The 23,285-nt window shown below is 37.0% G+C and overlaps 1 protein-coding gene across 1 annotated transcript; it reads left to right on the top strand.

Moving 5' to 3' along the window:
• Window positions 1–847: 847 nt before the first annotated feature.
• On the top strand, window positions 848–22,658 carry LOC122683576 (general transcription factor IIH subunit 2). The gene is made up of 16 exons (XM_043887270.1): window positions 848–992; window positions 3,846–3,908; window positions 4,545–4,622; window positions 4,951–4,987; window positions 5,204–5,290; window positions 5,962–6,012; window positions 6,333–6,387; window positions 12,762–12,867; window positions 14,326–14,416; window positions 14,616–14,703; window positions 15,208–15,315; window positions 15,874–15,937; window positions 17,812–17,915; window positions 18,475–18,577; window positions 20,924–20,963; window positions 22,427–22,658. Exons 2-16 carry the CDS (start codon window positions 3,853–3,855, stop codon window positions 22,544–22,546), a joined length of 1,188 nt encoding a protein of 395 aa, XP_043743205.1. The 5' UTR covers window positions 848–992; window positions 3,846–3,852; the 3' UTR covers window positions 22,547–22,658.
• The last annotated feature ends 627 nt before the right edge of the window (window positions 22,659–23,285 follow it).

Raw genomic sequence — 23,285 nt, 5'->3', positions numbered from 1 at the left:
TGGACCACCAGGGAAGTTCCCCGAGTTTCCTGTCCGTGTCCGTGTTAGTCGCTTAGTCGTGTCCGACTCTTTACGACCCTATGGACTATAGCCCGCCAGGTTCCTCTGTCCATAGGAATTCTGCAGGCAAGAATACTGGAGTGGATTGCCACTTCCTTCTCCAGGGAATCTTCCTGACCCAGGGATCGAACCCATGTCTCCCGCATGGCAGTTCCCTGAGCACCTATTTTAAACCGTAACCTTTTCCCGCTCCCCTGGTGGCTTTGATGGTAAAGAATCCGCCTGCAATGCGGAAGATCTGGGTTGGATCCCTGGATAGGGAAGAGCCCCCGGAGAAGGCAATGGCTACCCACTACAGTATTCTTGCCTGGAGAATTCCATGGACAGAGGAGCTTGGCGGTCTACAATCCATGGGGTCGGAAAGAGTAGGACACTACCGAGCGATAACACTTTCACTTTCCTCTTCCTTGCTTCATTTTTCTCTATGGCACGATCACCATTTGATACAGTATGTTTTTCTTCACAACGTCATGAGGGCACGGATTTTTATCAGTTTTTCACTGCTATTTCCTCAGTACTTAGAACTGTATCAGCCCCAAAGTAAGTGCTCAATAAATATTTGTGGCTTTTAGCGCGGGCAGCAGAGACGTTCCGGAAAACCGCGGCACTGCAAGTTGGCTCAGCTGAGACTGCCGCTGTGGTCATCCAGTCCTCAGATCCTGTTGGACGGCTACCAGGCCTCCGATTTTCCAACAGCGAATGGCCACCACTCTCCCCTCCTCTTCGTGAATAGCGAGAAGGGCGCAGGAGGCCCTTCCGGCACCCAAAGTCAGTACAAGGTTGCCCGGCCAGTGAGCGCCCGGCTCCAGCAAGCGCCACTCCCAGCAACCGGAACGTTTGCGCGTCGCCACCGCGCGCGGCGGAAGGACTTCGGCGGAGCACTTAGAGCGGATTGAGCTGAACTTCCGGCAGAGCAGAGCTCTGCAGGACAGGTAAGTCAGTGGTAGAGGTTTTCCCGGAGCTGAGGCGGGGACCCGCCACCTGGGAAGCAAGGCAGCGGGAGGGGCTTTGGCGGCTGGGAGCGGAGACTGAATGACCCCGAACTGCCTCATAGGGAAGAAGGGTGTGTGGGAGCGTGTGGAGAAGGAGGAGGAGAATTTCCGTCTGTGAAGCCGCATAGAAGCATCTATCTAGGGCAGCAGTTTGGAGAGTGACTCTTTCCCTAAGGCAGGGCGCAAGTTTGGTACTTGTGGCTCTGGGTTCTAGCTTGTGACCATCTGTGTGGCCTCAATAGAGTTACCAACCTCTGAGCCTTGAGGTCCACACCTGAAAAGCAGAACTGTTATCACCCTTGCCTTTCTCAAAGCGCTTGGCAGGGTTAGGTGTGAGGGAAAGCTTCATAAATTGCGATGTTTGGTGCAAATCTCATTGTTTATAGCATTCTGAGCTCATGTGAAGGAATCACACCACCAGGCTTCTGAGGGGAGTGGCTTTGCTGGGGTGGATTCCCAGCGATATTTGTAAGAAGGTGTACTATTCTGTCATAGGTAGTTGAAGATGCTGCTTAAGAGGTTACCAAGTACATCTTTCTCCAGGCTGCATAAATCCCTTCTCTATTTACTGCATGCATTGTAAACATCCAGCTTCCCTTGGAACATCTGCGGTTATGAGGATCTTATTACCTCTGTCCTATCCCTGTAATTTCCCATTGCAGTCAGTTCAAATTAAGAAATTCTTGTATGCAGTGAGCCAGAGGTGTTCCTTATTGCAGCTTCTGCTCACTGGTTCTCAACGTTGTTTCTGAACTTTCAGGGAATTAAAAGTTATAAACTAAAAATAAAATACTTTAAATATTGATGTGATGAACGGCAGTAACCACATCTTTAAGAATTTAAGCTTTTGATTTTTTATATTCACGATAAATACAAACACACCTCCATGGAAGATCAAAATGTTCAGTTTAGTCGCTGCATGCTGTGTTACTACAGTCATCATTAAGCCTATAAGGCACCAACATAAGTGTGTTAAAAAGGCACAGATGACAAAATTAAGTCATTTCTTGTTATTTCAGTATACTAAAGTGGAACACTTGATCTCCTGAAACAACTGAATCCACAGAAGTTTAGTAAACAATATCTGATTGTAGCAGGTGCCGAGAAAGCAGTGATGCCATAAAGGCAGTTTTCAATTTATCAATAGATTTTAATTCCAGAAGTTCATTTATAAAAGTCTACATTTATTTGGATTTTTAAAGTATATTTTACTGTAGAACAATGAAATAAATGGAGAGTAGTGTGAAAGTGAAAATGTTAGTTGCTCAGTCATGTCTGACTCTTTGTGACCTAATGGACTGTAATCTGCCAGGCTCCCCTGTCCGTGGAATTCAGGCAAGAATGCTGGAGTGGGTAGTCATTTGCTTCTCCATGGGATCTTCCCAACCAAGGGATTGAGCATGGATCTCCTGCATTGCAAGCCGATTTTTTACAGTCTGAGCCACCAGGGAAGGCCAAATGGAGAATGGGTCTTGGTTATTGTCCTTATCACAAAAGTTAATCTTTTCCCCTGCCAGTGATGGGATTTGTTTTGTCCTTAATGTCTTGGCACTTAGGATTCCTTTGATTCTTCATTTGTGAAAAAAGGAAATGGAAAGTGAGAATGTAAGATGGAGAGGGAGATTCCATTGGGGAGGGTGGAGGTGTGAATGTGATGGGTGTTTATTACTTGGTTATGGTTAATAGAGTGGCTTCCTAGGTGGCTCAATGATAAAGAACCTGCCTGCCAATGCAAGAGGTATGGGTTCAATCCCTTGGTGGGGAAAATCCTCTGGAGAAGGAAATAGCAACCCATTCCAGTATTCTTGCCTGGGAAATCCCATGAACAGAGAAGCCTGGCGGGCTACAGTCCATGGGAATGCAGAATCCAATGTGACTTAGCGACTAAACAGCAACAAAGTGTTAATAGATGCCTCCCAACACCAATTTTGTCCCTGATTATTAAAAAAAATACACTTTCATATTGAAAATATGAAAATACAGAAGAGAAGAAACAAAAACCCAATCATCCTTAACCCTAACATCCACTCAAAACCATTTGTCCTATTTATTAAATTACTAAATAGTTCCATTTTCTTTTAATAGTTGAGGTTATAGTGTAGGTTTGCCATTGTATTGTTTTAAAAAATTATCCTGGCTGTCCATTGGTTACGACTCTGCCTTCCAATGCAGGGGGTGCAGGTTTGATTCCTGGTGGGATAACTAAGGTCCCATGTGCCATGGAGAGTGACCAAAAATTTTTAAATAAATAGATTTTAAAAAATTATGAACCATAAGCATTTATCACTTATGAATAATAATAAATTTTATTAAGTTTGATGATGAGAAAATTCACGCAGGCACAAAGGTGGAGAGGTAGTAAATGAATCACCATGTATCTATCACTCAGTGATAAGAAGCAGCAGTTGGAACTAACGTTGTTTCATCTATACCTGTACTCACTTCACATAATTCTGTGGTTCTGTCCTATGACACATCTTTAATGCATTTTTATTTTTTATTAATTGTAAAGAGAAGCTTATTTATATTGGTGCCAACTTTGAGCATAAATATTTGCATTCTTTCTTGGGGGTATGAAAAAGTTCCACGAGGATTTAAATGAATGAATGATTGCATTCAACTACAATTATTGAATAAATTGCAAAGAATAATATGACTTTGCAGTCCGAGTTTTCTTTTTTTTACTTTGTATGTTTATTTCCCTCTCTTTATTTTTCAAATTTAATTATATACATCTCGTGACTATCATCTTTAATAAATTCACAGTCTAATGACTTTTTTACAATATGTAAGGTACAAAATGGATGAAGAGCCTGAAAGAACTAAGCGATGGGAAGGAGGCTATGAAAGAACATGGTAAGTAGGGCATTATTACTCTCTTCCCTTTTAGATGTTGTTTTAGGCTTTTTTCTTTCCCACAACACTTTCAAAGTATATTTTACACATGTTAAAATTCATCTGTTTCTTATGTATAATTCAGTGATTTTTAGAAATCTTCAGGGCTGTGCAAACATCAACATAAACCAGTTTTAGAACATTTTTACCATTCCAATAATATCCCTCACGTCCATATACAATTAATTCCATTTCCACCTCTAGTCCTAGGCAACCATTAATCTATGTACTTTCCGTCTTTTTAGATTGGCCCTTTCTGGACATTTCATGTAAATGTAATCATATAATATGTGGTTAGTTTTGTCGGACTTCTTTAACTGAACATGCTGTTTTTAAGTTCAACCTTATTGTAGCATGTATAAGTAATTTATTCCTTTCTACTGCTGAATGGTATTCTGTTATATGGCATAATATGCCATATTTTTTATTCATCCTTTCTCCATTTGATGGACATTTAGATTGTTTATAATGTTTGGCTGTTATGAATAATGTAGCTGTGAATATTCAGGTGCAGATCTTTGTGTGGACATGTTTTCGTTTCTCTTGGGTTAATAAAATTTTAGCTTATCTTTTCAAACAATTAAATATTTCCTATAGGGAGATTCTTAAAGAAGATGAATCAGGATCACTTAAAGCTACAATTGAAGACATTCTTTTCAAAGCAAAGAGAAAAAGGTATGTAACCTTTCTGTGTGTGTTACAGAGGTAAAATATACTCCTTTAAGGGTTTTTGTCTGCCTCTGCCTACTCCTCAGTACTTCATTTGAGCTGTGTTTCAGAGAACCTGACTTACAACCTTTTACATAGGGGGGTAGACCCAACAACCTAATGCCGCATCAGGGAAATTCATCTTCAGGGTTTATTTAAAATGTACATAATTATATGCATCCCATAAGTTAATGATTTACTTCCCTAGAAACGAGCACTTTAGTTGAAAAGTAGTTGTAATGATCTTTCATGTAGTATATGATACTTCCTTAAAACCTTTGCATAATTTTAACAGGGTATTTGAGCACCATGGACAAGTTCGACTTGGAATGGTATGTTATTCTTTTTCCCTTTACTGGTACAGAACTAGTTTGAGTTACACAAACATTCTGGCTCAAATAGAATAAACTTTTTAAAGGAATATATTAAAAATATATGTGTAGAATATGTAAATGCTAAGGGCCGTTTTTACTTGTTGGTCAAAAATGTATTTGAAAATTGTTCTTATTTATTTGTTTTGTTTATTTGGGGGATTTTATTTTTGGTAGATGCGCCATCTATATGTGGTAGTAGATGGATCAAGAACAATGGAAGACCAAGATTTAAAGCCAAATAGACTGACATGTACATTAAAGGTATACTAAAATTATTCTGATTTGTATTACATGTGAGGAAGGATGCTGAATTCTAAAAGAAATGTTTTTAAAGAATGCAGTCATTTTTTTTTTTTTTTTGAGGTAATGCAAGCTATAGCTAAGTAGAAGTGCTATTCTGGATTGCTTACCAAAATCATATACCAAAATCGCTAATTATTTATGCTCTTAAATTCCACTCCATGTTAGGATCTTGCTTCATCAGTTATTCCTTTTCTTTATTGAATCTTCATTCTCCTTTGACTTACTTGAATTAATCTCCTCAGCTTATAAATACATTCAGATTATTCCTAACTTATTCAAACCCATCTTCAGTTTTGCTCATTTTCCTGTTTATCTTTTTTGGGTCTTTTTCTTGTTTAGATTGTTTCTGTCTTACATGTCTGAATGGTTCCATCTTTTAAGGCTGAGCTTAAACCTGTCTCATCACTTACCACTTCAAATTCAATTTTATTTAATATTTTAATTTTTATGTTTATTTAATATTTTAAAATGTATTGTTTTACTTATTAATTTTATTACTTAACATTTTTTAAAAATTTGTAAGCTTAAAAATCATAAGAAATAATGCTTAATAAATAGATTTCACAAAACCTGTTCTCTGTTGCTATTTTGCTGTTACCTAGTTTTTTCTTTTTGTTTTCTTTGAACAGTTGTTGGAATACTTCGTAGAGGAATATTTTGATCAAAATCCTATTAGTCAGGTATGTAGATAAGTGATATAATTCAGAACTAACATCCTGATATTACTGCCAAATATAATGTATTTTTTAAAACATTGGACATATATTCTATCACTTATTAAGTTATTCAGATTGTATACAAGTTACTGCAACACTTGTCAATGAAAAGCAAGATAACTCTAGAAGTTAAACAATATACAGTGAACCCATAGCTAAATTTACGTCAAAAGTTTTTCACATGCTACTTATTCCTTTTTTAACTAGTCATTTATTTTAGTTACATACATTCTTATCAAGAAGAAGTAATTTAAGTTAATAATCATTTTTGTTTTTGTTTTGAGATTGGAATAATTGTAACAAAGAGTAAAAGAGCTGAAAAACTGACTGAACTCTCAGGTATGCATAAAATTACCTTTCTCGCACTCAAGGACTTTGCTTTATTTATCTAACCTTGTAACCCTGTTCATGAGGTTGCCTAATAAGCAAAACAAAACCTTCCTGCAGGCTGTCTCCAGTAAAACACTTTAAAAACCTTCTATTAAACTCTCTGTCTCTAAAATGGCCTGTTTTTTTTTTTTTAGGATTTTAGTTCCCCGACCAGGGATCAAACTTGTGCCCCCTGCAGTGGAAATGCAGTCTTAATTACTGGACCATCAGAGAAGTCCCTAAAATGAACTGTTTTAAATTGAGTTCTGCACAGTGATGAATAGTATTACAATGAATGTAAATGTTTATTCAGTCATGAAAGTATTAGGATAAAATTATTTTAACCATTCACAAGAGCCACTTAATCTTTTTTTAAAAACTATTTATTTCTTTATTTTTGGCTCTGCAGGGTTTTCACTGCTGTGCACAGGCTTTCTCTAGTTGTGGCGTGCAGGGGCTACTTCCTAGTTGCAGTGTGGGCTTCTCCTTGCGGTGGCTTCTCTTGTTGTGGAACAAGAGCCCTAGGGCATGAGGCTTCAGTAGTTGTGGCACACAGGGCTTAGTTGCCTGGAGGCGTGTGGGATCTTTCCAGGCCAGGGATGGAGCCCTTGTCCCCTGTGTGGCAAGCCAGACTCAACCACTGGAGCACCAGAGAAGTCCCTAAGTAAGATGTCTATCAAGTCTACATGACCCTCCTAGTTTGTAGTCTCAGCACAAGCTCCAAAGAGTGTTCTTATTGACCCTGGTTAAGATCTGCCCATCCATGTGCAGTCAAGTGGCTAAGAGAATGAAGTATTTTGTTGGTAGGCCTGGATTCCATGTCTCTGCTTAAAGTAGGATAGAAGCAGGATAAGTTCCACCTGTACCACGTCGTGTAAACTGGGTTATTATATAGTGAGGGAAGGATGGTTCCCCTAAGCAAAGGGTGTAGGGCCAACCCTCCTGCATGTTCCCTCCCCCTAGGTTAATAATAGTATTCTGTGGGTGCCTGAGAGGTAATATGTACAGAGATGAAAAATCCTCTGGAGATTCTTATGGGCCTCTTGAGAATACCCTCTCTTCCCCTGAACAAAATCACTGCTATAAACCACACTGAGAGTAATGTAAATATGCTTTTTTACTATACTCATAACACAATAGGAGATTAAAAAGTTTTTTGTATGGTGTAGTAGAAAGAAAAGTAGATAGAGAGCCATACGATCAAGGTTTGACTATTGGTCCTGCCATTGGGTAGGCATATGTCTTTCAGCAAATCATTTAACTTGTGTAGATTTGCTTATCAGTTGTGAAATGAAGGATTTGGACTTAGGTACTTTTCATTTCTAAAATTTATGATTCTAAGAATAAATACTTGATATATATAGCTGAACCTTGAACAAGTTGAGCATTAGGAGTGCTGACCCTCTGTATAGTTGAAAATCTGCTTATAACTTTATAGTTGGTCCTCTGTTTCCTTGGTTCCACATCTGAGAGTTCAACCATCTGCACATCATGTAGTACTGAAGTATGTACTTAGTGAAAAAAATCTGCATATAAGTAGATGTACATAGTTCAAACACTTACTGTTCAAGGGTCCAGAGTATATTAACTGTGGCAAATAGTTAATATTTTAATACTTACTCAAGTAAACAAGAACACCAAGAAGTTCCAAATGAATGAATGGGCAAAAAAAAAAAAACATAATTCATACCAGAATAAAAAGGAATTAAACAACTGTTTAAAAAGAAAATTTAAACAAACTAGTATTCAAAATACTAGTTTTGAGTCCAGATCTATGCCCTGACCAGTAATGCTGAAGAAGCTGAAGTTCAATGGTTCTATGACAACCTACAAGACCTTCTAGAACTAACACCCAAAAAAGATATCCTTTTCGTTATGGGGGACTGGAATGCAAAAGTAGGAAGTCAAGAAACACCTGGAGTAACAGGCAAATTTGGCCTTGGAGTAGAGATCGAAGCAGGGCAAAGGCTAATAGAGTTTTGCCAAGAGAATGCACTGGTCATAGCAAACACCCTCTTCCAACAACACAAGAGAAGATTCTACACATGGACATCACCAGATGGTCAACACCGAAATCAGATTGATTATATTCTTTGCAGCCAAAGATGGAGACGCTCTATACGGTCAGCAAAAACAAGACCAGGAGCTGACTGTGGCTCAGCTCATGGACGCCTTATTGCCAAATTCAGACTTAAATTAAAAAAAGTAGGGAAAACCACTAGACCATTCAGGTATAACCTAATCAAATCCCTTATGATTATACAGTGGAAGTGAAATATAGATTTAAGAGACTAGATCTGATAGACAGAGTGCCTAATGAACTATGGACGGAGGTTCGTGACGTTGTACAGGAGGCAGGGATCAAGACCATCCCCAAGAAGAAGAAATGCAAAAAAGCAATGGTTGTCTGAGGAGGCCTTACAAATAGCTGTAAAAGAAGAGAAGGAAAGGCTAAGGAAAAAAGGAAAAAAAATACCCATTTGAATGCAGGATTCCAAAGAATAGCAAGGAGAAATAAGAAAGCCTTCCTCAGCAATCAATGCAAAGATATAGAGGAAAACAATAGAATGGAAAAGACTAGGGATCTCTACAAGAAAATTAGAGATACCAAGGGAACATTTCATGCAAAGATGGGTTTGATAAAGGACAGAAATGGTATGGACCTAACAGAAGTGGAAGATATTAAGAAGAGGTGGCAAGAATACACAGAAGAGCTATACAAAAAAGATCTCCACGACCCAGATAATCAAGATGGTGTGATCACTCACTTAGAGCTAGACATCCTGGAATGCATAGTCAAGTGGGCCTTAGGAAGCATCACTACAAACAAAGCTAGTGGGGGTGATAGAATTCCAGTTGAACTATTTCAGATCCTAAAAATGATGCTGTGAAAATGCTGCACTCAATATGCCAGCATATTTGGAAAACTCAGCAGTGACCACAGGACTGGGAAAGGTCAGTTTTCATTCCAATCTCAAAGAATGGCAATGCCAAAGAATGCTCAAACTGCCACACAATTGCACTCATCTCACACGCTAGTAAAGTAATGCTCAAAATTCTCCAAGCCAGGCTTCAGCAATACGTGAACCGTGAACTTCAAGATGTTCAAGCTGGTTTTATAAAAGGCGGAGGAGTGAGAGATCAAATTGCCAACATTTGCTGGGTCATTGAAAAAGCAAGAGATTTCTAGAAAAACATCTATTTCTGCTATATTGACTATGCCAAAGCCTTTGACTGTGTGAATCACAATAAACTGTGGAAAATTCTGACAGAGATGAGAATACCTGAGCACCTGACCTGCCTTTTGAGAAATCTGTATGCAGGTCAGGAAGTGGAGCAACAGACTGTTTCTAAATAGGAAAAGGAGTATATCAAGGCTATATATTGTCACCCTGCTTATTTAACTTATATGCAGAGTACATCATGAGAAATGCTGGGCTGGATGAAGCAGAAGCTGGAATCAAGACTGCTAGGAGAAATATCAATAACCTCAGATATGCAGATGATACCACCCTATGGCAGAAAGTGAAGAACTAAAGAGCCTCTAGATGAAAGTGAAAGAGGAGAGTGAAAAAGTTGGCTTAAAGCTCAACATTCAGAAAACTAAGATCATGGCATCTGGTCCCATCACTTCATTGCAAATAGATAGGGAAACAGTGGAAACAGTGCTGCTGCTGCTAAGGCGCTTCAGTCACGTCCGACTCTGTGCGACCCCATAGACGGCAGCCTACAAGGCTCCTCCATCTCTGGGATTCTCCAGGCAAGAACACTGGAGTGGGTTGCCATTTCCTTCTCCAGTGCGTGAAAGTGAAGTCGTTCAGTCGTGTCTGACTCTTCGTGTCCCCACGAACTGCAGCCTTCCAGGCTCCTCCGTCCATGGGATTTTTCAGGCAAGAGTACTGGAGTGGGTCACCATTGCCTTCTCCAGTGGAAACAATGGCAGACTTTATCTTTTGGGGCCCCAAAATCACTGCAGATGGTGACTGGAGCCATGAAATTTAAAGATGCTTGCTCCTTGGAAGAAAAGTTATGACCAACCTAGGCAGCATATTAAAAAGCCGAGACATTACTTTGCCAACAAAGGTCCATCTAGTCAAGGTTTATGGGTTTTCCAGTAGTCATGTATGGATGTGAGAGTTGGACTATAAAGAGAGTTGAGCACTGAAGAATTGATGCTTTTGAACTGTGGTGTTGAAGAAGACTGTTGAGAGTCCCTTGGACTGCAAGGAGATCCAGCCAGTCCATCCTAAAGGAAATCAGTCCTGAATATTCATTGGAAGGACTGATGCTGAAGCTGAAATTCCAATACTTTGGCCACCTGATTCGAAGAACTGACTCAATGGAAAAGATCCTGATGCTGGGAAAGATTGAAGGCGGGAGGAGAAGGGGACAACAGAGGATGAGATGGTTGGATGGCATCACCGACTCAATGGACATGAATTTGAGTAAACTCCGGGAGTTGGTGATGGACAGGGAGGTGAGGCATGCTTCTGTCCATGGGGTCGCAGAGTCGGACACAGCTGAGCAACTGAACTGAACTGAGTATTCAAAAAAAAAAGAGGCACACTCAACAACATTTTCCATGTTTTAAATGAGCACAATGAAGTTTCCAAAGCAATATATGGCTTGTTGAACCCTGGAGAAACTGATAGTTTTATTGCTGATAGTCTGGTTAATTTGTTCAACGTTTTCTGGAAAAGAGCCATAAAAATGTTCCATAAAACTATTACCTGGTGATCCTGTTGTTAGGACCCTGCACTCTGGCTGCCAAGGGCCTGGTTTCAGTTCCTGGTCAGGGAATTACGATGGCTTAAGCCTTCCAGTGGTCATGTATGGATGTGAGAGTTGGACTGTGAAGAAAGCTGAGCACTGAAAAATTGATGCTTTTGAACTGTGGTGTTGGAGAAGACTCTTGAGAGTCCCTTGGACTGCAAGGAGATCTAACCAGTCCATCCTAAAGGAGATCAGTCCTGGGTGTTCATTGGAAGGACTGATGCTGAAGCTGAAACTCCAATACTTTGGCCACCTCATGAGAAGAGTTGACTCGTTGGAAAAGACCCTGATGCTATGAGGGATTGGGGGCAGGAGAAGAAGGGGATGACAGAGGATGCGATGGCTGGATGGCATCACCGACTCTATGGACATGGCTTTGGGTGGACTCCGGGAGTTGGTAATGGACAGGGAGGCCTGGCATGCTGCAATTCATGGGGTCGCAAAGAGTCAGACACGACTGAGCAACTGAACTGAACTGAACTGAAGCCTTGAGGCACAGCCAAAGGAAAAAAAAATGTTCCTTGGAGTATGCTTAGGAAATGTTATGAAAGAAGAAAAAGTGTCACCTACAAATATTCTGTTTGCATCAGGATGTATAATAGTGACAAGTTGAAACTAATTTAAATGTTCAGTGGTATAAAGATAATTTGCTATATGATAAAGTTGATGTTTTCATTATTGTTAAGTAATATGAAAACAGTGATGAAATAAGAGGGAAGGTCCGAAGAATACCATATTTTATTGAGTCTCAGATTTTATTGTTTGTAAGATACCTTTATCTTATGAGCCCTCAAGAAGGAAACACTCTAGCAGTTAACCTTTGACACAGTGTCAAATGACATGTGAATTGTTCATACCAGTGTCTTGGTGGTTTGACAGGTCTGAATTTTTGGCGGTGTCTCTTCCCTTCATTTATATTGCTTAGCATGAACTAGACAGTCTTTTCAGGGGTTATTTCAATGACAGCATAACAGTTTTGCCTGTGGAAATCCTCCTTTCTTAGGTCTTAGAAGGTGGCTGTTTTCTCCCTCTGAAGAAAAACATGGAATTGTAGGCCTTCTTCCATCAATGAGTTTTTGCTTCTACTAGTAACAGATTTGTGCATTACTGTTCTGTTCCACGCCTTTCTACATAAAAATATAACCTTTTGTATAAACTTAAAAAAAACAAACACTTTAAATAGAAGTTAATATCAACAGCACAAACAGTGCCCGTGTTGCAGTGGGAGCGGCTGCCAGTGGCTGTAAGATACATCATGACTTCAGAGATGTTAAATGTGAACATGTGTTGGTGTTAAAAATGATGAAATAGGAAATATGAAGAGTAAAGAGTTTTGCATTCTAGATTAATATTATTAAAATGTGTTGCTAATAGACAAAAAGATTATTTGTATTTGGGTTTTTCAATATGAGTGAGACTATATAACATTTCTGATAAAAGTGCATCTTGCTAAAAATGTAAATCAAAGGGATTCTGTTTAACATCATAAATATGTAAATTTTGGAGAAAGGTAAATTTCCATAGTGTATATATACATTTTTATTAAAAGAGATTTTTCATTTATATTTTAGGAAACCCACGGAAACATATAACATCTTTGAAGAAAGCTGTAGATATGACTTGCCATGGAGAACCATCTCTTTATAACTCCTTAAGCATGGCTATGCAGACTCTAAAGTTAGTATTTTACACTTATTATTTACAATTTATTTCAACATTTTTTGAATGAGTAAGTTGAAATGATAATGTTAATATGCATCTCCATAAACCTACCTATAATGAAATTGTTATTAAGAGAAATATGTAACATTATTTATAGTGTATAGTATGATGTTGGTTAATAATTTTGATTTTACATTTTAGTTGCTGAGGTATATCCTTAAAGATTTTGGAAAAATACAATTAAAGCTGTAGCAGTATTACTAGTGCAAAAGAAATACCGTGAAAAAATTTTTTATTGAAAATTGATTATATGTGGAAGTTAATGTGGTATAATAACTGAGTTTGTTGTATACTGGTTTTTATTAACTTATTTTGTAATACATCTGTAAATTAATAATAGCACTTTTCTAGCAGTTTTAACTATGTAGAATATAGCTAAAACCGGAAAGAAAGTATTCAGTATAGTTAAAGCTTATATATTTTATCCTTAGATAGTCTATCCTGACTCAGATTTTTATTCCTTTAAATAATAGGCTTTTTTTTAGTTTTGAAGTAGTTGAGGAGGTAACACAGACAATGAAGGTAGATACAATAGCAGTATCCATAGTGAAAACTGAGCCCAACAATGAGAATTAAAGCAGGAAAAAGCTACAAATAATCGATAACATTGCACCAAAATGGGTAGCTATCTCTGTTTAGTTTAGAGGAGAACAGTTCATCATACCTTAAAATCCTGTAAGCAGTCATTTAATTAAATGGTGGTGGTGGTGGTGCTCAGTCATGTCCAACTCTTTGCAACTCCGTGGGCTGTAGCCCACCAGGCTCCCCTATCCGTGGAACAGTCCAGGCAAGAATACTGAGTGGGTTGTTATTTCCTACTCCAGGGAATCTTCCCAACCCAGGGATCGAACCCCTGTCTCTTGAATCTCCTGCTTGGCAGGTGAATTCTTTACCAATGTGCAACCTAAATGGTACACAGTCATTAATGTTTATGAGTATTATGACAATCACCATGAGGTTAAATTGTAGTGTTTAAAAAAGAAGTATGTTACTATTTTCAGGCCACACATATGTACCTTAATGTTGATCCATATGGTATTGTCATACTTTCCAATGTACACCTTAGACTTTGTATGAAACAAACCTGTTAGAATGTAAGCTGCCTGATGCCCGGAACCTCATTGCCCTTGTTTATCACTTTATCCTTAGAACTTGAAAGAGTATTCAATAAATATTTATTGAATGAGGAAATGAATCAGTGAATTAGTTTTGTGTGTAGCTAATTTTAGAAAAACTGGTGTTAAGGTTTTTAGAGTATACTCGCAATTCATTCCTTTGTAATGTTGAAACAGATGGGGTTGTTCTGTTTATAAACCATGTGTACTTATTTTTTGTATGTGTACTAGTCTTAAGTTTTTTTTAATTAATGTAATTTATTATACCTAATTGCAGTGGTTTTTTTTCTTTTCTTAGACACATGCCCGGACATACAAGTAGAGAAGTCCTAATCATCTTTAGCAGCCTCACAACCTGTGATCCCTCTAACATCTATGATTTAATCAAGGTAGAACCAATAATTTCTTCATAATCAAGCCAGTTACAGCTCTAAAGAGAATTTTTAGACTCTCTAAATTTATTACTAGAATTCTCTGAGTTTATTACTAGTTTTCAGAACATTCTACCAGAATGTTAATTATCAAGCATATTAATTATTCATTTTTTTTCTTCCCTCAAAACTCTCCATTTACTTGGATTTTACGAAGACCCTAAAGGCGGCTAAAATCAGAGTGTCTATTATTGGATTGTCTGCAGAGGTTCGAGTATGCACTGCGCTTGCTCGTGAAACTGGTGGTACATATCTAGAATCTTTAATATTTACTCATAATCATTATGTAAAAAGTAACAATTTATTAGTTAGAATACTTTTATTTGTTTTTTTAAGCAGCTAAATTTAAATTAGTTTGTGTCCCTAAGTCCAAAATGTGGGTAGTCATATTAAATATATCATCAGTTCTAAAACCTGTCATCTCAAAATGCAAGAAATTTTTAGTAGTTATGTCAGTGTTTAGAGGAACCATTATTTCTGGAAACCTAGAAATTTTACTATATGTAATACTTAGTGAAAATCTTGTTAATTGGCTTTAATTAAATTGAAAATTACAGTTATTCTCAGAGAAGTCAGTTTAAAGATGTTATTTAAATAAATTTTTTGAAAAATGGTAATTTCACATAATCATGTATTTTGAAAATGAACGTTTTTAGATGGTAAAACATTTACAGAATTATATAGAAATTACAGATCATTCTTATGTCTGGAAAGCTCATGTTTCTTTTCTTTTTTTCTTGTCTTGCTAGGCACATATCATGTTATTTTAGATGAAAGCCATTACAAAGAATTGTTAACACATCATGTTAGTCCTCCTCCTGCTAGCTCAAATTCTGAATGCTCACTTATTCGTATGGGTAAGTGTTTATTTTGTGTTATTTAATTACATTAATTAAAAATATATATGAAAAATAAACTACATAGGTTTGGACATTCCAAAATTTTAAACATAGTAGTATGTTCTTATATAAGTGAAAGTAGACTATGTAATGAACTCCTCTGTTGTGTCAGAAATTTAAAAATTTCTTTAAAAATTTTTAAAAATTATTTAAAAATTACATTTCTTAAAAATTTTTTTTAAATTATTTAAAAATTACATTTTCTTTTTAAAATGTAGTATGTGTTATGTATTAAGTGTTGTTAAGTTAGAGAATATGCGTATGAAACTTTAGAATCTGAGACCGTATGTATGGACATATGGTCCTCCATGTCCCCTGGTTTCCTCCACTATTAATTTTTCTTCTGACCAGAAATTGCTGTCAGTTTGACCATGCTCTAATAAATGTACAAAAGACAGGAAAGAGAACTTTTGCACAACTTTGTGAGCTTTCTAGTAGGAACATTTTTAGGTTTCTATTACTAGAATTTTTCTATTTCCTTGGGGGAGAAAAAGTAATATATTTTCTTCCATAAAGGATTTCCTCAGCATACCATTGCTTCTCTGTCTGACCAAGATGCAAAACCCTCTTTCAGCATGGCGTAAGTAAAAACCTTAAAACTGTTTATGATAATGTTTTTACATTGTTAATTCCTTCCTGTAAGTTATGAATTAAAAAGACAGGCTTGAAATGTAATGACTTTTGTAGACAATTACTTTCTATGTAGCTGTAAAAAGGAGAGAGAACTATATATGCTCCTGTAATATTAGCTAATATTACTAGCTAAAACAATAAGGTAGAGAGAAGTCTGTAGTACGCTACCAATCATCTAGCAAACTGGAAAATTCTTAAAGAGATGGGACTACCATATCACCTTACCTGCCTCCTGAGAAATCTGTATTCAGGTCAAGAAGCAACAGTTACAACCGGACATGAAACAACGGATTGGTTCAGAATTGAAAAAAGAGTATGTCAACGCTGTATATTGTCATCCTGCTTATTTAACTGATATGCAGAGTACATCATGTGAAATGCTGGACTGAATGAATCGCAAGCTGGAATCAAGATTGCCGGGAGAAATATCAACCACCTCGAATCATTAGCTGAGTGTTGATGTGTACATTCCTATCAGGAAACTCCTGGAGGCCAGAGAAAGAAGCACTGGAGTGGAGCAGCAGAACAATCCCTAGAGCTCACGTGGGCAGAGAATGGCTTATTCCCACCAGTCAGTGTGGAAAGGCCTCTTAATGTCACAGGCGTTGAATGGAGTCCACAGTAATAAAACTGAATTTGCCCTAGACTAGCAGCTGTTCTGGACAGCCAGCAAACTTAAAAGCAAGTTTTGTCATCAAACTATTCGCTTAAGTATATTTTGGGGAAAAAACACAACATATTTAAATCAATACCAAAAAAAAAATCCATCACCGAAAGCAGAGCAAAATTCACAGTACCTGGCTGCCAATCAAAAATTACCAGTCATGTCTCATAGACTTAGAGAATGAACTCATGGTTGCCAGGGGAAAAGATGGGGAGAAGAGATAGGAAGTTTGGGATCAATGTGTACACACTGCTATGTTTAGAATGGATAACCTACAAGGACATACTGTATATAGCACAGGGAAGTCTGCTCAGTGTTATGTGACAGCCTGGATGGGAGGGGAGTTTAGGGGAAAATGGATATATATAAGTAGGCATGGCTGAGTCTCTTGGCTGTCCAGTTGAATCTATCACAACATTGTTAATCTTCTATGATATAAAATAAAAAGTTTAAAAAAAAAATTACGAGTCATGCAAAGAAGTAAGAAGGTATGACCCATAACAAGAAGAAAAATCATAGAACAGAAACATATCCGGAAATAACACAGTTTATAGAACTAGTAGGCAAGGTGTTTAAATTATTATAAATGTATTTTATGTGCTCAGGAAAATTAAGGAGTACATGAATTTGGTAAGAGATAGGGAGGATAGAAGACCCCAATCACATTTCTAGAGATGAACAATATAGTGTCTTAGGTGAAAAATACACTGGGTTAGGATTAACAGTAGTGAAGTGAAGGGAAGTGAAAGTCGCTCAGTCGTGTCCAACTCTTTGTGACTCCATGGCCTATACAGTCTGTGAAATTCTCCAGGCCAGAATACTGGAGTGGGTAGCCTTTCCCTTCTCCAGGGTATCTTCCCAACCCAGGGATCGAACTCAGGGCTCATGCATTTCAGGCAGATTCTTTACCAGCTGAGCCACAAAGATTAATGGCAGATTAGTCACTAAAGAAGTGGAGTGAATTCAAAGACATTAATAGAAGTTATTCAAAACAAAACACAGGAAAAAAAAGACAAAAGCGAACAGAGCGTGTGAGCTATGAAACAACTTAAAGGTTTTAAAATCACAGTGGCATCCCTTCTTTTGCTGCAACTGCTCACGTCTTTATATATCACTTTTTAAAAGGTAATGTTTCCTCTCCTCCCACCCCGCAACAGGCATCTGGATAGCAGCACTGAGCCAGGACTTACATTAGGAGGCTATTTCTGCCCACAGTGTCGGGCAAAGTACTGTGAGCTTCCTGTTGAATGTAAAATCTGTGGTAAGAAACCAACAGTTCATTATCTAGTAAATTAATCTTGGGTAACTTCGTACCTATATTGCTATTAAATATAAATATTAAGCTCTGTTTATCTTTTTGGATTTGATCTGTTAAAAGAGACATAGGCTGTTTTTTCCATTGTGTGCCTGGTACTTCATTTTTAAGAATAAACATGGCATTCTGGATGGTTCCTGATTCTCTTTCCAGAAAAACTATGTTCTTTAAAGGCAGTGCAGTAGATCTAGTTGACGTTTTTGCAGCTCTTCATGAAATAAATACATATGAGGAGAATGAAGAATTAAAATAATAGATTTGTAGAATTTTATTTCATTTACAAGTAAGCAAATGGGCCAAGAGCGATCACATACTTAGTGACAGAGCTAAGACTCCATCTTGGAGTCTCCTTTTATGGCCACTGATAAATGAAGAAATGAATAACTGCAATCCTAGAAAAAAACAAACTTGAAAATATTTAGCCTAAGTTATATCATTTGACATTTCAACCATCATCTTTGTGAGGTTTGGGTTACTAAATATGTCTTTCTGCTTTGTGTGTTAGGTCTTACTTTGGTGTCTGCTCCCCACTTAGCACGGTCTTACCATCATTTATTTCCTTTGGATGCTTTTCAAGAAATATCCCTAGAAGAACATAATGGAGAAAGGTATATGGGTTTTGATCAATTTATACCTGTTTCAAGTGGTAAAGTTGTATTCAAATATGTTGTAATTAACACTACATAACAAAGTGTCATTCACTTGGGCAAGATTATTGCTAATATAGAAAATGAGGTGTAGAATGCCTTGTTTATGACTAAAATGATTCATTAAACAGATCTGGATCGCCAGAAATCTCTTTCCCTGAACCCATCTATATGTAGCAGGAGTGGTGGTATGTTGGTAAATCAGCTCTCCAAAAAGAAAAAAAAAAAGCCCTGATTTGTAGCATTTGTTGATTTCTATCGTATAAAACTGGAAGATTTATCCAGAGAGCCTAATATCAAAATAATGTAAGAAATAAAGAAAAGATATAAGATAGGAAAGAAATATTCAAGGATATTTTCTACTATTGAAGAAGAGAATTTTCTGGATTGAAAGGAACTGTCAAGTGCTTGACATACTGAAGGCAAACAGAATTGCACTAACATGTTTCACTGTGAAATTTCAGAGTACGCTACAGCAAAATATTAGCCCTCAACATTTCCACAGAGGGAGAATGGGGTCACATGACCTGGAATTAAAATTGTTTGGCTTCTGGGACTTCACTGATGGTCTTGAAGTTAAGACTCCACGCTTCCACTGAGTGGGGTGCAGGATTGATCTCTGGTCAGGGAACTAAGATCCCACATGCTGTGTGGTGCAGCAAAAAAAAAAAAAAAAAACATTGCTTGACATCTCGTGAGCAACACTGGATGCTGACACGGAGCAATTTCCTTCAAAATTTTGAGTGAAAATTATTGCCAACTAAATTGTATACCCGGCCAAGCTTTTGTTTAAATGCAGGTCGAGTAGGGACTTCCTTGGCAGTCCAGTGGTTAACACTCCATGCTTCCAGTGCAGGGAGCATGGGTTCGATCTCTGGTCAGGGAACTAAGTTCCTACATGCTGCATGGTGTGGCCAAAAAAAAAATATAGGTAGAATAAAGGTATTTTCAGACTTGTAAGGTCTCAAAAAGAGACTTTCTTAGGAAGCTGTGGAAGAGATGACTCAAAGGAATTGAGAATGAGAATGAATGAAAGAGAATAGGAATATTTATCTAATTCAAAAGTGGCTAAAGCAAACTTGTAAGATGAAGTCCCAGAATGACATTTGTTTGTCAGATACGGAGAACAGTCAGTCCAGTTTGGAAAAGGTCAGAATGCTTCAGGAGAGATGTCACCAGAAGATGGAAACTATAGAATTCTTTATGTAGCCGAACATAACAACAGGGTATTTAGGCTTCTCAGGGAACGGTTGGGGCTGAGTTAGTGGTAATTAGACAACTAGGCTTATGAATAACATAGTTACTAACTCCAGGAAAAATGTATTTTACAGAGAGGAAAAGTTGTATGGCATGGTTCAGCTGAATATGTCTATACAGTGATGATAAACTAAATATTTAATATTGTTTCATCCAGAATGATTTAGCTACATAGAAAGAATTGAGAATGGGATTTGCTATGTGTGTACTGTATTGTATTGGTTCAAGATGGTTGAAAGAGAGTTAAGATCTCATCTTCCATAGTGGAAAGTTCATAGCCAGTGCCTATGAATGATCAAGAACTGTGAGCATAGGTAACTGTCAAACAGTTAAAATTTTTGAAAGGATTTGCTCTGTAAATGAAGTGGGGGGTGGGTAGGGAGGGAACTGCTCTTTTTTGTATTAAGTTAGAGAACTTTTAATTCTTTAAACCATTCCTTGAAAATTAAGCCCTTAGGCATCCATTTTTGCCATAAATTAACCTCTCTGTGTTCATCTGGACTTCAGCTGTCTGCTGTTTTGGGGAAGATTGAAAAATAGTCATGAAAATTGTTTTCTCTAGAATCACAGTTGAGAAAGCATACATGTTTAACCCTGATGAAAATAAAATTAGTTTAAGGAAAATTTTAAGCGGTCAGATAACCTTGGGTTATAGTGTGGAATTTTCTTAAATTACTGGTATTCTTAATTATTTCTCCTAAAAGTCATGCCTAAAGATAATTACAGTTGACCCTTGAACAACATGGATTTGAAATGCAAGGGTCCACTTACATGCAGTTTTTTTCCGTAAATACATACTGCAGTACTACGTGTTCCATAACTGGTTGAATCCTGTTATGTGAAACTCCAGATATGGAGGGTCAGAGGGCCAGACAGCCAACTGTAAAGTTACACTCAGATTTTTAACCTTGGGGGTTGACACCCCTAAACTGCTTGATGTTCAAGGGCCAACTGTACTTACTAATTAGAGAATTCTTGTTATTGAGATTTTCCTGAGCTATTTTAATGAGTAAATTCTTAACAAAATGATTCTTAAACTTTCTTTTTCAGGTTTTGTTATGCCTGTCAGGGGGAATTGAAAGACCAACATGTAAGTTCATGTGCTTTGTAAATATTAAGTATTGTACAATAAATATTGAGGAAATGGTATTATAAGTTTTCAGTAGGTTGTTGAAGACCAAGCTCATATCACGTTATTCCTCAGAAGTATAGCAGTCGGTGGAGATTAAATGGGAGGTATTACAAACAGTTGTTTTGTAATTCTGCATTCTAATTTTGCTATAAAGATATTTTAGTACTTTGTCTTCAGTTTGCAAGCTAAACTACATTTAGTTTGGAAGTACTAAAAGTTTTTTCTCTCTCTTTTTTTAACTTTAGGCTCTCATTTTTTACTTTTTACTTTATTTTACTTTAGGCTGTCATAACTCATTTTGAAGTTACCATTTATGGTGGCCACAGATCTTAAGGATATTCTCCCCATTGAGACACTGAGAAAATATTTTTTTAAAATGCTAATAGGGGCCAATTTGAACATATCAACTTATATAAAGTTGCAAATAAGAGAGGTCACTGTTTAGTTTTATTTTAGTTAAATATCCATATTTAAACCTATATAAACTATATAAAATACTAGTAGAAAGGATTGCTTGTTTTATTTTACTCTCAACATTTCAGAAGACAATTTTATTTGGAATTCTCTGGTGGTCTGATGGTTGGTAGTCGGTGCTCTCATTGCCCTGGCCCACCTTCAGTCCCTGCTCAGGGAACTGAGATTCCCATAAGCTATGAGGCATGGCTGAAAGAAAACCATTAAAAAAAAAATTTTATGAAACTTTACATGCCTCTCTGACATCATTAGCTGCATCCTCACTAGAATCACTTTTTGACTCATTTGATAGTTTTTAAGAACACAGTATCATTACTTCTGTGTTGTTTTGAGATTTGATGATTTTTTAATCTGTGTATGATGTTGCCCTGGAAATTTCACCCCAAGGCACTAGTTTTTATGTATATAATATTGATTGAATATTGTTATTCTTTCTTATTATTTTTATTAATTATTATGTAAATATGACAATAAGAATAAAATATTTTATATATATGTCTTTTGCCTTATTGTTTAGTGGTTTAATTAAAAGAGGAATATAACTTTTATAATTCCCTAGGTATAACAAATTTCTGTTAAAACTTTTGTGCTTCTCTTTTTAATTGAATCACTCCAGTAACCTATCGAAGCACTAATTTCAAGCTCATGTGTCTTCCCCAAATAATTACTTAAAATGAAGTAAATCGAGAGTATCTTGTAATTCAAGGGACTTTAAGGACTCAGAAACAAAATTATTCCCTTATTTCTAAGGAATAATTTTTTGGAAAGAATTAATTTCCATAGATTTGAGAATATATAGTACATTAGAACTAATAAAGCAGGTAGGTGAGTGGGGAAAAAGTGATAGGTATATGAAAGAGCAAAGCAACTTGCAAGTCTTCTAGCTCTGCTGTACTTAACTTTTGGAAACTACTTTTTAAATTCAGGTTTTCTTGTTTTTATTGCAGGTCTATGTTTGCAGTGTGTGCCAGAATGTGTTCTGTGTGGACTGTGATGTTTTTGTTCATGACTCTCTCCATTGTTGTCCTGGCTGTATTCATAAGATTCCAGTTCCTTCAGGTATTTGATCCCAGCATGTAATGCACATTGAATGTGTTAAAAAGAAATTTGCGGCTGTAAATAAAATGATTCTTTAGTAGAAACTCCAGTTACAATATGAAGAACAGTTTGAAAGGAAAATCTGGTTTCAGAAGCCTGTTGCTTTAAAGCGTCCTCTGTAATGATTGGTTAAGTAATTACTTAATGGAGTATATCTAATACCACCATTCTGGTGGTTTGTTATCTGATTTACAGTATAGTTCAGGTTAATGAACTATCCTTGTTAGCCTCACTCAGGTTCATACCCAAGGACAATTTAACTTAATCCTCCTCAACTTTCCTACTCTGGGTCATCAGAAAAATGTAGGTGAGAATGTGTGATGAGGTCTGTGTTTCAGGCTCAGTGAAGGTGTACTGCTGTAGGCAGAAAGGCAGAACTCTTTTTAGGGTGTACCTTTTTGAGAGTGAATCAAGTTTCCATAGCAAAAGTAAGTTTATTTTACATTTACAAACTTTGGTCACTCTAGATTGAGTTTCATTATGATATTCATGATTTTATAAATAATAAGTCTTAGTGAAGAACATTATCAGTAAATACAGTGTAATCCCATTCCTAAGAGTCTATTCAATAAATCTTGGGGGGAGCCCAGGAATATGCTTTTTTTTTTTTCCCAGTTATACGTACATACATATATATGTTATTTTTCAGATTCTTTTCCCTTGTAGGCTATTAGAAGAAATATGCATTTTTAACAGCGCATGTGTGCA

This window comes from Cervus elaphus, chromosome 25 (assembly GCF_910594005.1).
Source record: "Cervus elaphus chromosome 25, mCerEla1.1, whole genome shotgun sequence".
Classification (NCBI taxonomy): Eukaryota; Metazoa; Chordata; class Mammalia; order Artiodactyla; family Cervidae; genus Cervus; species Cervus elaphus.
The sequence above is the reverse complement of the archived record's forward strand: the minus strand, read 5'-3'. Positions and strand labels throughout refer to the sequence as shown.

What these genes read in the sequence shown, in the direction of transcription:
- LOC122683576 (XM_043887270.1), top strand. Translation starts at nt 3,853, where the DNA reads ATGGATGAAGAGCCTGAAAGAACTAAGCGATGGGAAGGAGGCTATGAA. An exon ending in ATGCTCACTTATTCGTATGG is followed by an intron (nt 15,316 to 15,873) that starts GTAAGTGTTTAT and finishes TCTTCCATAAAG; the next exon opens with GATTTCCTCAGCATACCATT. An exon ending in AAACCCTCTTTCAGCATGGC is followed by an intron (nt 15,938 to 17,811) that starts GTAAGTAAAAAC and finishes ACCCCGCAACAG; the next exon opens with GCATCTGGATAGCAGCACTG.